At 42.4% G+C, this 14409-nt stretch overlaps 1 protein-coding gene across 3 annotated transcripts in view; it reads left to right on the top strand.

The window, feature by feature from the left end:
• Positions 1-14409, top strand: part of DIPK2B (divergent protein kinase domain 2B) — a 23158-nt gene extending 8749 nt beyond the window's left edge. The window contains exons 2-5 of one of the 3 annotated variants that reach the window (XM_073359062.1): positions 392-602; positions 8723-8896; positions 11969-12257; positions 13468-14409. In XM_073359062.1, coding sequence (XP_073215163.1) covers positions 392-602; positions 8723-8896; positions 11969-12257; positions 13468-13808 — 1015 coding nt within the window. In that variant the 3' untranslated portion in view covers positions 13809-14409. Of the gene's footprint in view, positions 1-337; positions 603-8722; positions 8897-11968; positions 12258-13467 lie in introns of all 3 variants that reach the window. The other 2 variants (XM_073359052.1, XM_073359071.1) reach the window with 2 other exon arrangements.

The following is a 14409-nucleotide window of genomic DNA, read 5'->3' as shown; positions in this document are numbered from 1 at the left end:
CAACTCTCATGTTCCTCCACTGTTTGTGACTACCAGCTGTAAGCACGAAATGGGAATCTGCTTAGTTACCAAAAGTGTTTTTCCTCCATTGAACGTGCACACTTTTGTTAGCGTAGGGCTGTTTCTAAGTACAAGGCTACTGGGTTGAGATTTTGTTGTTCAACAAAACACAACACACATGCACACACACAAATTTACGTAATTTGAAACATTTTAGAAATGATCAAATCCTTTTTCTAGCCCCTGGAGTTTAAATAAGAAAACCGGCAATTGTGCTTGAATTGTCCATGTGGCTTATTAACAGAATCTCCTCTGGGAACTTGCTTTGCTTTGGCAGGTTTGACAACTGGCTCGCTTCTCATTTAAAACTGCCTCCCAACTACTTTCCCAGTTACTCTGGGAACTACACAGATGATGCCAAAAGCTGGCGGCTGGTTGAGATCTCCAGGTTAACCACCAAATACCAGCATGACCAAGCTGACAAGAGAATCTGTGCTTCCCTTTCCAAGACGAAGACCTGCAGCATCGAGCGTGTCTTGAGGAAGACGGAGAGATTCCAAAAGTGGCTGAAAGCAAAGCGCCTCACACCAGACCTCGTGCAGGTGAGTAGGCAAGGTCCTGTTAATGAGGAGCACACCGATTTGGCAGCTACTGCAGTTACCTCCTGTAACAGAGTCTGGGGGAATCTCTGATTGCTTCATTTATTTTTTAAACTTCATAAAGAATCAAGGACTGTGACTCACTGGAGCTACCTAAGCTCTAAGCTTGCAGGGCTCCACAAGAATTAAGATTTTGACACTCTCAGAGCACTGTAGTGGGGACACAAGAAGAGGGGGAAAGTGTCTTCAGCGCCACATGGATGATTCTCACATAAAAATGAAATCAGAGGTTAATATCCAAACCAGTCTATTTTAACTTTCTTTTGTAATGATCAAGACTAGAACTGGCAGCTTTTTACAAAGCTTCTTCAGTTCCATTCTGCCTTCTCTGCTGATCGCTACTGGTCCGTCAACCCCTTAGGAAGCATCCCACTGGAAATGATTGCCAGGAAGTACTGGTGGAGAATGGCGGGAGAGAACAAGATTAAACCCCAGGGAAGAGAGGTAGAATGAACCAACCTAGGACTTTAAAACTAGGATTCTTTTTAAAGTGAAGGAGGGTTGGGACAACCCTGGGACTATGAAAAGTGAGCAGGGAACAGATGTGCAGCAAACTTTTAAGAAACGTGCTGATCTTACAAGTCTCTATTGTCCAGGCTGTGACTTAGCCCATAATAGAGCAGAATCTAAAGTCCAGATCCAAACATACCTAATTGCAAGGGCTCAAAATCTGAATCTTCCCACTGGTTGGGGTACTTTAATTCAGGGATCAGATATGACCCCCTAGAGAAATAGGTTCAAGCTTTGATCTGTAATCCAAACTGGGATGCTGTCTGAGCCATCTACTTGTTGAACACCCCAATATGGCAAACCTCATACATTCAAAAATCATGAATCAAGCCCCCCAAAATCCTGAGATTTCAAAATAAATAAATATTATCAATAATGTTTTTTTAAACCTCCCCCCCAGGTTTGAGATTTAAGGGGCACATTTTTAAGCTTTTCTGTGCAACCATGAAGGCTAGAAACTTTATTTTCTTGAATGAAAGTTGAGATTCTCATGTAATCACTTGACTTGAGGAGCTGGGGCTTTAAGAAAGTTGCCAGTACTGAACCCTGCTACAATGATTATTTATCGGTTCCCCTTGTCACTGGATAAATGACTAGGCTTTTTTAAAAACTGCACTTTTCAGTTGTTTCTTTCCTCTGAAAGGTTAGCCTTCCCCCCACTCCTAGAGAGGGGATTTATAGCATGCAGCAGCCCTTGGTGAGGGTAGTACCATTCTCTGTCATTCTCTGTCTGTCACCACCACTAACTCCCTCCCTCCCTCCCTCCCAGAGGGCCAGGGAACACCTGCCTTCTCAGCTGATCCCAATGCACACTGTGGGTGCATGAAAAGGAAGCACCACACTGAGGGGCCACGCAAGATTCCCTCAGAGACAGGGCACATGCATCCTGTCACCAGGGCACTGCAGGACTCACTTCATGGGCCTGGAAGGAGCCCAGAGGCTCCGGACTAGGATTCCTATTTCTTAATCTCTAGGCCATCTATAGCAACATGTGTCATGCAAGAGGAAGTTTGCTGGCCTTTTTATTGGAATCCTTAAATGTCACAGGGTAAGCGAGGGGAGACAGGTGTGTCAGCCTCAGCTTCAGGGAAGCCGCCGGGTGGTTACTGCCACTACGGAGAGGGAGGAGACGAGAGAGATAAAAAGCCTATGGTGCAAGCTGATAACCAGGCAGCAGAAAAGGCGGTAGCGGGTTTTAAACAGACCAAGTCTGGAGAAGCACTGAGCTCTGAGCACCTGCTGCAGAGTGTGTGAGGAAGGCGCCGTTCCCACTCCAGCCAAGGGGCAGGGTGCTGCCTTTTGCTGAGGATGGCTTTCAGACAAGAGACCAACACTGCCCACCCCCCTGAGCAAAGGGTTGTAGTGACTGCTAAAAAAGGAGGGAAAGGAGCTGGTTGGTGGCTGGGATGGAAGGAGGATCATTCAGCTGAGTGTTTGTTCTAGAAAGATCACTCTCTAAAGTGGCTATCACCAGCAGGAGAGTGAATTTGTGTGGGGGGGTGGAGGGCGAGAAAACCTGGATTTGTGCTGGAAATGGCCCAACTTGATGATCACTTTAGATAAGCTATTACCAGCAGGACAGTGGGGTGGGAGGAGGTATTGTTTCATATTCTCTGTGTGTATATAAAGTCTGCTGCAGTTTCCACGGTATGCATCCGATGAAGTGAGCTGTAGCTCACGAAAGCTCATGCTCAAATAAATTGGTTAGTCTCTAAGGTGCCACAAGTACTCCTTTTCTTTTTGCGAATACAGACTAACACGGCTGTTACTCTGAAACCTCTCTAAAGTGGGGATCTGCTTTGAAAAGGAACCTCATCAAAATGTCAGCTGTAACCCACCAGATCTGCTCCCTGGGCACATTCACTCAGCTCTGCTGACTCCTAGCAATAAGGAGTTTCTGCTGCTTTTTACTCCTGCTAGCCTGCAGAGCAAGCACAGCTCAGACTGAGTGAGCTGCAAATCCATAGGCATCATCGGTAATAGGGTTGACTAAATTGTGATCGGGGCACCTGTGCAAACCATTGACAGCACAAGAGTTACCCAGGTGTCACTGTGGGGCTAATAAGTTCAGCAGAACCTTTATTACTGGCAGCAAGGTGGAGGGAGCCCAGTGTGACTCTCAGAGCCGGCAGCTAGACAAATGAGCACATTTGAGCTGGAAGATAAAATAAACCTGGGACAGAACAGAACATCTCTTTGGGAAAAGGCTACTCACTTTTTGGAAGATATATTGTACTTCGTCTAATAGTCTTATAAAGGAGGAGAAGGAAAGGCAACCGGAGGTTACAGCAAGTGTTCAAAAATATTCCTGATCTAAAATTCACATTTTCTCATCAGCTGCTTTACATGAATGTCTCTTTTGAAATCCTGCCCTGAATTGTTTCCCATGTGCATTAAAGCACTCTCTCTCCACAAGATGGCAGTGTGGAGTGTTTTACTGGTGCCGAGGTAGGAAAACCAATAGTAGAGCAGGGCAAGCTGGTGACACCCGTCTGGTGAGCAAGTTTCATGGGAGGTTGTGTATAAAATTGGGCACTGTCATGACAGTGGGGCAGAATTACTTTAAATCAATGGCCAAACAAATGGAAGTGCTTAAAATATCTATCTGTTGAACTCAGGAAACCTGTATGTGTCAAAATGGAGAAATTCTTCCTGAGACCTGCTATAGAGATGTTTCATTATCCAACTCCTACTCCTCTCCTTGGGGACCCTGTCTTATCAAAGGCCCTTGCCACTACATAAAGCCCCCTCGCTCCTCCCACACTGCCTCAGTTTCTCTGAAACCCAGTTTCAGTTGGGCTGGACTGTGTCACAAACACACGTCACACAAAGCAAAATCCCAATACACAGTGAATTCTGTTTGAGGCCTCCTCCCCACCCCCACCCCCAGCATTGCAGCCTACTTTCTCCTATAGTCTAGGATTTCCTCTGTGCACATTTGGGAATGCTGAACTTACGTAGGCTCCCTCATGCCCGAGAACCAAATTGCTGGTGCCAAGGCCAGGGCATCATTCAAACTCAAGAACAAACTCAGTGAGCACATTTCAACAAGTTTTCAAACCTTTCTGGTCCTATCGGGCAAAGCAGGGCACAGTACTCTGCAATCAACAAAACAGACCTTACACACTGATCTAGGATTGCAGCTTTCACAGCTGCATGGGTCTTTGAATCTGAAAGTGAAGCAGAATAACAAACTGATATCACTGAGTTTTAATGGAATATAAACTTGGTCCCATTTAGAAGTGCAGTTGTTTTCCCCCTCACTTTTAATTCTCAGTAAAAGTGGGCCCAAACCAATACCTCCCCTAAAATCCACATGTGGATCCAAATTTTGCAAATGGCCACTCTTTATAATGGGCTGAACCAAAAACCTGGAACCAAACATCCCTGAAATGTGTGGTGTTTGAAATTCAGAGCCAAGTTTTCTGGTTTAGTCCCACTGTAAAATGAATGACAGGGGTTTTCTGCACATTTCTCTGACCTGTTCAGCTGCAGGAGGTTGGAGCTCTCTCAGATACCCCTCCTGAGATTTAAACAGCAAGAGTTCCAGAGGTGTGTCCCCTCTGAGCTGTGATTTCAGTGGTATGGTATTTGCAGTGCAAATCCATGTTGGGGCGAATGCTTTGTTTCATGAGATGATAAACAACTGAAAACACTTAATACAAGAACTATTCAGTGACTGGCATTTTTGGTCATGATCAGGGTTCTATTGATGTAGTCAAGGTAGCAGTATTTCCCATCAAACTATGGTCACTAAGCTGGTGGCTGCACCAGCCTCCCTGTAGCTTCGGATATATAAGAGATCTGACAGAAACTACTGGGCTTAAGTAATTTTCTTTTATAGAACAGAAAATTATGACAAACCTTAACATACTTGTGAAAACCATTATTTCATGGCCTGTCATTTTGATTCTTTTCACTGACTGCCCAGCCTGACCCAACTATCAATTGGGCTGCCTGCCACAATGATTATTTCATCTGCCACAGCAAAAATCTTTATTGCAAGCTACAAATGCTTCAGTACTGAAATCATGCTTGCCCCAGAGACAACCTTGATTTAACTCGGTGTTTGTGTGCATCACGGCATTGCACGTATTAGCCTACACCGTAGTAATAGCGACATGCTGTTTTGTCTGCGTTTCAAGCTCCAGAGTTCATCGCTTTCAGCGTCAGAGTTCACATCATGTGCTGCTGGTTTGTTTTCCGGTGTGAGGTGAACAATAAAAAAAGCAGGCTAGTTTCAGCAGAGGTCTCCTGCAGGGCAAATTTCTAATTCTAACAACGAAGAACAGCTAAGGAAAGGCTTGAGGCACAAAGACGTGAACAATATCAAAGTACAAGAAAAAACCCTCAAGTTTTTCAGCTTGCCCATTTTGCACATATAAGTTACAATGTGAAGCTGTTAATCAGGCTGATAGTCCAGCTCCCACCACATAACCACCACCTTTGGGTATCTGGCCCCTGAGAAGCAAGATTTAAAGCCTCACTTTGCTCATTAAATGTCAGCAAGTATTTCATTCATCTGATGCCTGCTCCTTTGTAGGAAAGTATTTTTGAGCCGTAGCCATTTCCCAGACCAATCTCCTTTTGACTTATTGCCTTGTTGCTAGAGATGTGCCTGAACCAGACCTCCAGGTCTGAACAGGCCTGGACTTGAAGTGGAGAAGGATAATGCTGGAATCTGAAGCTGGAACAAGATCCTGATTTTTGCAATAGACCTCTAGCTCTGTCATGGGCTGAACCAAACCCTCAGATTCAAACACCCAAAACTTATGGGTGGTTTGAAATCCAGATTCAAATTTTTTGCAGTCTGGATTCATTTCTAATTGTATTAATTCACATAATATACCTAGCGGTCAATCCTTAGCGTGAACCGCAGATAGTAAGGATTCAGGATTGAGTTTATCCCTTCCTTGACTGTTTGGTAGTACTTTGCGATTGTGGTAGTATAAAGACAGGACAGTTGTGCTGCAGAGGTCTCTTCCATGTCAGGAAGAGCTTTGAGTGTGTTTGCACAAATAAGCACACACACACCAATTTGTATTTCCGCTGCACGTTATGGACTAGAAAAAATTCCGTTTGAGTGAAAGTGGATATAGCTGGGTCAGTCCATTGTTAGACACACAAACATGTGATTTTTTTAAACCAAGCTAAATGAGAAGCATTGCGACTCAGCGCCAAACATGTTGTCAAATGAGTTGGCATGTCTAAGACTATGTCTATACGTACAGCAATACAGCTGCGCAGCTGCAGAACATCTCATTTAGACGCTCGGTGCCAACAAGAGAGAGCTCTCCCATGGGCACAAGAAAACCACCTCCACAAGCAGCAGCAGCTGTGTCGGTGGGAGAAGCTCTCCTGCCTATATACTGCTGTACACAGGAGCACTTATGTCAGCGTAACTTTTGTCGCTCAGGGAGGTGGTTTTTCACACCCCAAGCGCCATAAGTTATGCCAACATAGGCTGTAGTGTAGACATAGCCTCAGTTTCCAGGGTGAGAAGACATTGCAAGGGACTTAAGACATACTGTAGATAAACCAGTTATCTCCAGTGCTTTGAATGGCAAGATCTTCAGGTGTGTGTCCAGTCAGTGGATTTTGTCTGACAATTTTACAAGGTTAGATTTTAATTTTTAAATTGGCTCTCTTTTCAGCCGCAGAGATGGCACTGTTCTTTCCCCCTAAAAATGTTGGCCCCACTCCAGTGAAGCACTTAAGATGTGCTAAACTTTCAGCATGTGAGTACACCTATCAAAGCTCATGGAGCCTATTTACATGAATAGTGCTTTGCTGGACCGAGGTCTTCGGTAAGTTATTAAGAAATTATATTAATTGTCGATATAAATGTGGGAAACAGGGACTTCACCTATTCAGCTTCCAGCCTTACTCCTCTTCATTCTGTTTCCATGCCATAAATAGAACTGGCCTCAGGTCAGAAAGTATGAATGAGCACCGTCTGAAGATCATTTAACTCAACTGGGTGTGTTCTGGCTCCCAAATTAATGACAAACATACATTGGATACTCCTGCATGTTCACACTGACTTATATTTCGGATTCACTTATCTGCTCCCTGCTGAACAGTGTGAATGACACAGCCATAGCATTCTGATCTTTGTACTGGAAAAAGTGCCTGTCACAGTTTTAATTAGGAAATCCCCAAAATAATTCCATGGCAAGCGAACAGTGTTGATCACCTCACCAACTTTGTATAATAGAATGAGCTATGAAGTTGGAAATTACATTTTTTTTAATTGCATTAAAGTATCACCATTTCTGCTCCTACAGCATGTAGTTATGGGTCTCGACATTTGCATTACAAACTCCTGTAGGCAGCAGGGCTTTCTAACTTTGGCTGCAAATATTTACATACTCTCAGCTGCAAGAGAACTTTGTCACCACTTATCAACCATTTAACACAATTCTGCTTGGCTCTTCCCTCCCCCCCCCACACTCCTCTTCCAAAGGAAAAGTGACTCAAAGTCAGCAATAACATGTCAGAGAACTGTAAGACAGAATTGCCATTTTTCTGCTTAGTTTTGTGTTAGACAAAGAATAAATATCTTCTTGTTAATGCTGTTCTGGAAGAGAGAAACGTAAGAGGACTTGTAACATTTAGACACTGTGAGAATTAATTCTCTGTGTCATTTCTCCATAACTGACCAAGTAAAGTGCATGTATTTTAAAAATTAAGCGATGTCAAAGTACATCAGTGTAAATAAACATTGCTATTTATACCAGCTGCAGATTTTTATGCACTTTCATAACTCAGATATTCAAATATAGAAAATGCAACTTACCGTGTGATGAATCCATAAACCTGAAAATCATTTGTTGCTGGTATCTACAAGAAAGTATAAGCAAGACATTAAACCTATATGTAAATTATTTAAACCTATATGTAAACCTCATCAGAAAGAGAATACATCCTATACAGGCACCTACATACAATATGTATATAGGAGTTTTTACATTTCATCTAGCATCCCTATTGAATAATATCATAGAAAAAGATCAGCCATAGGCTAAGGTGAACTGGGATGTGCTTGGAAGATGCTCTTTGAAAGAAGGAAGTGACTTCCTCAAGGGAGAGGGCTCCAGAAAGATGGAGAGTACAAGTGAATGACCACCACCCACTACAGAGATTTGCATGGAGGGGCACAGACCAGAGAAGCAAAATTAGTTCAATATACTGACAGAGAGGCAGACAGGAGCAAGACCTCCAGGTTGGATTGGTTGTTTCAGAAACAGTGTGCCATTTTGAGATACCTGCATGAATACATATTTTAGGGAAAGTCTGAAACATGGGACTATACCCAAGGTAGTTCAGGGTTTAAAGAAGAGTCTACTGTAGAATATCCCTAAACTGCTCCATGTTGCTAACAGTAATTGAGAGGAACCCTTTATAAAAAGGTAGCTGTAATGGGGATCTGGTACAAACCTGCTGGCAGAGTTCTCAAACAGCGTGTAGAGCAGATCACCATATTTCAGCCTAATACAAACTTGCAGGTGCCAAGTATAGTCATCCCAAGTACCTTCGTTCTTTCCTACCAGGGGCTACCTAGTCCAATGCTGCGCTGTCCCTCCCAGCGGCTCTTAGACAGAATAGTACGCCGCTATGCTGAGGTGCCAGATGCTGGCAGTATCTACATGGGTCACCTCACAGACCGGGACAAACTACGCCTCCTCTACACGCTGTCAGTGAATACACATCCCATCCTATTACAGGTACGGTGCCTCTCCCTAGGATGAAATTTCCTGAAACCAATCTCAAGCCCTTCTGTGGATAGTGCGTATGATGTTCTCCAGTTGCTCAGGACATGCAGCAGGTACTTTCACTATCCTGCTAAGCTTTATGGACCACTACTGTTCCTTGCACCTCACTGAGGCTTAAAAATTAAGCTAACCCTGAAGTACCTGTGCCCGATTTGTGTAGGCATGGAGCTCTTTAAGCTCCCTTTGAAGGCAGAGAAAGCTGCAGGGGCTCAACACCTCTAACAATCAGAACCTATGTGGATTGGAATGCAAGGAAACAACAAAATTCCAGTGGGTTCCGTTTGTATTGTTAATATATTGCATTGAATCACAAATAATTTATCATCTAAACAGAGAGACCCAGACTAATGGATCAGCACAAGGGGTCAGAGTTATGGTTGAGCATTTCTGCTATGTTATTCCCCAACCTTAATGCTGCATTAATATTAATTTTTTACATGCATCAGACACACTAGGACTGAACCAAAATCCGGTGCTACATTTGGGCTGACTGGATTAGCATCATCCTCTTTCCTCTTCCTAAGAGCCATTTCAGAGGGAACCTCTAATCCTTCTCCACGGCACTGTCCACTTCTTTCCTACTCCTCATGGCCAACTCATATCAACCCCTATATTATCCTTTTTCCTACAGCACCCTTCCCAGGACAAGTTATTTTTTGACTCCCCATCTTTGTCAGTCGTCTCAGATCCATACACCCTGCCAGCATTGTCCCACACTCTCACTCATGCCCAGAAGTGACCTCTAGAATCTGGGTAGACTGCAGGTTTGAGGCTGATCTCCAGGACCAGACTTTCAAATATGCTCAGTACCCATCTGCTCCTATTGCTCTCAGTGGGAGGTGCCAGATATTGGGCACTTTTGAAACTCTGCTGCCACCTGGGAGCTGTTGGGTGGGTGCCAAGTTCTTTTGAAATCTGGCTCCTGGTCACTAGCAGACACTTGTCTTATGCTTCACTCTGCCAGTGGCCTCTGTTCAGATCATCTCTGACATTCTCAGCAAACTTCGCTTATGTCATCATGGAGATCTGCTTACCTTAGCCTGCTAGCTCACTATGACGGTGTACACTAGGGAGCATTTAGGGTAAGCTTTTATCTCAACAAAGCTCATTAGTCCACTTCAAAATTTAGTAGCTAAAAAAAAACACTTGACAAAAGAAAAATTAAATCTTTCTGGGTTGATTTCATTTTCTAAATGTTTTTCCAGCAAAGGGAACGGCCGCCTTTAATAATGCTCAGGAACACAGAACTGGCATACCAGGACGTCTGCTTAATCAAAAGTAGAAGTTCTGTCTCTACAGTGCCTGTTTCAGAATGCATTAGAGAGCCTAAAAGAAAGTTACTTTTGAAAAGTAATCATCTAACCAAAACCTTTGGCTTTGTGAGGTTAAGAAAGAGAGAGATTCCCTCTTGATGTGATGTGGTGTGATAACTGCATTGCTTGCGAGAGAGGAGTCCATCCTCATGGATGCAGACGGAATCTTTATGCTATATCACAAAGCCATGTATTCTGGGGATGCTACAGGAAAGTATTTTATAAATGGTTTAGAGAATTTTTGAAAACTTAACTATTTCTGCCCCTTACCTGAATTACCATGGCTTCAACTGCATGGGACGCAGCAGGAGCCATCCAAAAATAACCTAAAAATCACTTTTCTGTGCCTAAGAATGTCATGACTTTAAAGTAGATCATTACCTTGGCCTTTTCAGAGCATTCTGAGTTTCCCTTTCCTAATGGTATAAAACTTCTGGGTCATGAGATCTCAGACTTTACATTTATGACACAAAAAAATGAGTAGCTGGTCCATGCCCATCCCTGGGCCTCAGTTCCAGGTAATTTTAGGAGAGTAACTCCACGCTGGGGGATGAAAAACAGGAAAACAGCAGCAGACTGATTTTGCAGCAGATTGATTTAAAAGAACAAGAGCAGCTGTTTGAAACAGCCCAGGGCTTTGGAATGGTGGAAGTTGTCTTGGGGGTGGAAGATGGATTAGCAGGCAGAGGTGAAGTAATATGGCCAAAGGTGCATGATAAATATATTGCAGGCTTCCGCTGTTTATCAAATAGTGCTGCAATTGCTATTTATCTCAGGAGCATTGGATGTGTGCACATGCACGCACGCGCAGAGTATATATTGTAGTATCAGACATATATCTGGTATTGCTGTCCAAACGCCCCATATTCAAAAATCATTAGGCAGCCCCAAAAGTCATGATTAAAAAAATAATACATTTTGGGTTCTTGTTATTTGCTTCTCAGTGTTTAGTCTTTAACGTGCACTCGAGTCATATTTTCATGCTTTTCTATTAAACCACGAGTGCTAGGAACTATTTTTAAAAAGTGACAGCCAACGGACCTCACCTAGTCCCATGACTCCAGGAGCTGGCATTTTAAGAAGAAACACTAATTATAACAAAACTTGGCAACACTATGATGAGACCACAGTATTGTCAATCACAAATGTTCAAAAATATAGAATCAGGCCCGCCTCTCCCCAAAAAATCATTACACTGGCTTCACGCTTTTGAGATATTTAAGAATAATAAATGTAGGGCTATTTTTAGTTGTCTTGAGATATTTCATTGCTGCCATCAGGGCTAGAAACGTTTCTAAAAAAAATAAAAAGTGAGTCAACTTTCAGGTAGTAACACAATTCCACCATTTGGGGGCTTTAAGAAAACCCCCAAAATTGCAAGATTCCTGATAAAAATCATGAGTTTAGAACACAATTTCTTAAAGAATCCAATAATCCTGTAATGCAATCAGAGCCCTCACAGCAGAGCTTGAGAATGTAGCAATAGACAGTGCACCACCCAAAAACATTTTCATTTTCCATTCGCTGGCTTCTCTCATGCACACCACCCACCTGAAACCATACAAACTCTCTCTCTCTCTCCCTCTCCCACACACACACACACTTACTTTACTTCGTATTTATTCCTGGAGACTCTGTATGTGTGTAACACCACATACGCACCTCAGTATTTTCAGTGACTAGATCCATTATTTTTCTTCTCTTCCCACAGATTTTCCCAGAAGCAGAGGGATGGCCATTTCCAAAGTATTTGGGGTCCTGTGGCCGGCTCATTGTCACTGCAGGCACAAGGCCTTTAAAGGAGTTCTACAGCTCTCCTCCTGAGGTGGCAGCAGATCTGGCTTTCCAGCTCCTCTCTATTGTCAATTCCATGAGGAATAATGACATGAACTATTTCTTTTATTTCGTCCATGTTGATGCTGGCACATTTGGTATTTTTAACAATGGGCTTCTGTTCATCCGGGATGCCAGCACACTGGGAATCATTGACAAGCAGGAAGGTACTCAGTATGATCTCTGAATAAGCATCTGTCATAGGAGGATTTAGCAAAGCAGGAGGAAAAAAAAAATCTTTCACCTGCTATGCTAGTTTTATTTAAAACATCAAAAATTGCTCAGTAAATTGGATAATTAAAAGTTCAAGAGGAGATATTTACTGCCAATAAAAACAGAACCAGCTCCTGCAATGCTTAGTTCTGTATTCAGAATGTTACACACCTTTCACTGGTACTGTAAATGGCGCTGTGACTAACACTACGATTAAAGAGCATTGGAACAGTTTTTGTCACTACACAGCGAGACACTGGTAATATCTGTGACTAGCAACAGTAGACACAGCAATATTTGAATGCTAATATTCAACAGCTTCCACTTCTTTCCTTAAAAACTGGAATCACAAAATATTAAGTTGCAGACAAACTTTACAGGCCTATCAGAGTTTTAAATATTTGGGCAAATATTTAGATCCTTCCAGGCCATTTTATCCCATTGACTTTAGAATTAACAACAAAGGAAAACCCCTTTTTGTCAGTTTGTCCTCAGTTCAAGCTCTGCCTTTCACCAAGCAAACGGTGACGTAATACAGCACCAAAACTAGAGCTGGGCAAATAGCATTCCTCTAATAAACTTAACACATTTCACTTTTTTTCCCACACTTAAAAAAATTCATTCCGTTTATGCAGTCATCTGAATAATTCTCAAGTATTCACAAATCTATACTGATTTTGTGAAAATCTTCTAGTGAAGCATTCAGTTATGTATCTTTTGTATTATTGGTCCACTTCCAACCAGGTCATCTCTTGTTGAGTCTTACTGGTTTTGGATGAAATGGAAAATTGAGGCCTTAAGTACTTGTGGCAATTTCTATAGGAACTTCAAAGTTCAGCTCAGTATTTATGTTGTACCGGAGTTCTTCTGCTATTTTAATCGAATGCATTATTCTTATCCCCCGTCTATAAAACACGGCGGGGTAGCACTGAGTTCTTTTCACCTCATCCTTTCAGAGACATAGATGCATTTCAGAAGTGTGGAAAATGACCCTATACATACAGCCTACAAAGTGCTTTGGGACGAAAGGTGCTAAATTAACCTAGGTTATTATTCACATAGGTATACACTATTTTAAATGACATTTTCTTACCAAAATTGCAAACATGTATGATTATAAAAGATTTGTACATTTCTAACAAATGTTTTTATTGCCTTTATTAGGTCTCCAGATGACTGATGGGCAACAAGAGTATAAAGACATATTTAGCTGTTTGGCTTCGGACTGCCAGTCTGCATTTCCCAACTGTAATTCAGTCAGAGAGAAGCAGAGCCTCGTCATGGTGTGTCAAGAGCTTCTGCCTAAGCTCCTAAAGGGAAAATTCCTCCAACCTGTTCAGGAGAAAATAGACAGGTTCCTAAGGCTCTGTGCAGACAGCTTCAGAGCAGACCAGGAAGTCAGTGATGCCGCTGGAAAGTTGATAGAGCTCTTGAAATCTTTGCAATCTTGCGATTCCCATTTTGCCTACCGCTACCCTGACTGCAAATACAGTGACAAATACTAACAGCTGAGAGAAAGCTTTTCCTGAAAGACTGGAGTGCTGTGTACACAGCTCAGCTCTCACAGAAAGCGAAGAGGTTGCAGGATGGAGATGAAAGGGGGATTCATAGAAACCCTGGCTTTCTAGTAGGATAACAGAGAGAGGCAACATAACACACCCGAGGTTTCCATCTGACTCAGACACACTTATCACATTGGTGTGTTTGGTATGATGTGAAGTCTTTATTTAAGTGTTATAACATTTCATGAATGACCTGTGTTAAGAGATGAATAAAACTTATTAATGCATTTTGGTCTTAGAGGAATTTTCCATGGTAGCCATAAAGAAAAATTAAATACTAAGCCATCTTGGTCACTACTAGGTGGAGTAGCATACTGGCAGATAACACAGACCCTGCTGATAAAGACTATACAAATAATATGAGATGAATGGAAACATTTAATACTGTCCTTGCGGGGCTATATTAATGCCATAAAATTATCTTCTCTGACTTGAACTATCTGATCAGTTTGCTATCAGTATGTTACTATTATGATTGCCAATTAATTTGATGTTATATGGGATGGAAAGAGGCAATAGATAGCATTAAAGAGCTGAAAGCTCC

This window comes from Lepidochelys kempii, chromosome 1, assembly GCF_965140285.1.
Source record: "Lepidochelys kempii isolate rLepKem1 chromosome 1, rLepKem1.hap1, whole genome shotgun sequence".
In the NCBI taxonomy this organism is placed as follows: Eukaryota; Metazoa; Chordata; order Testudines; family Cheloniidae; genus Lepidochelys; species Lepidochelys kempii.
Note: the sequence above shows the minus strand (reverse complement) of the source record. Positions and strands in the feature narration are given on the sequence as shown.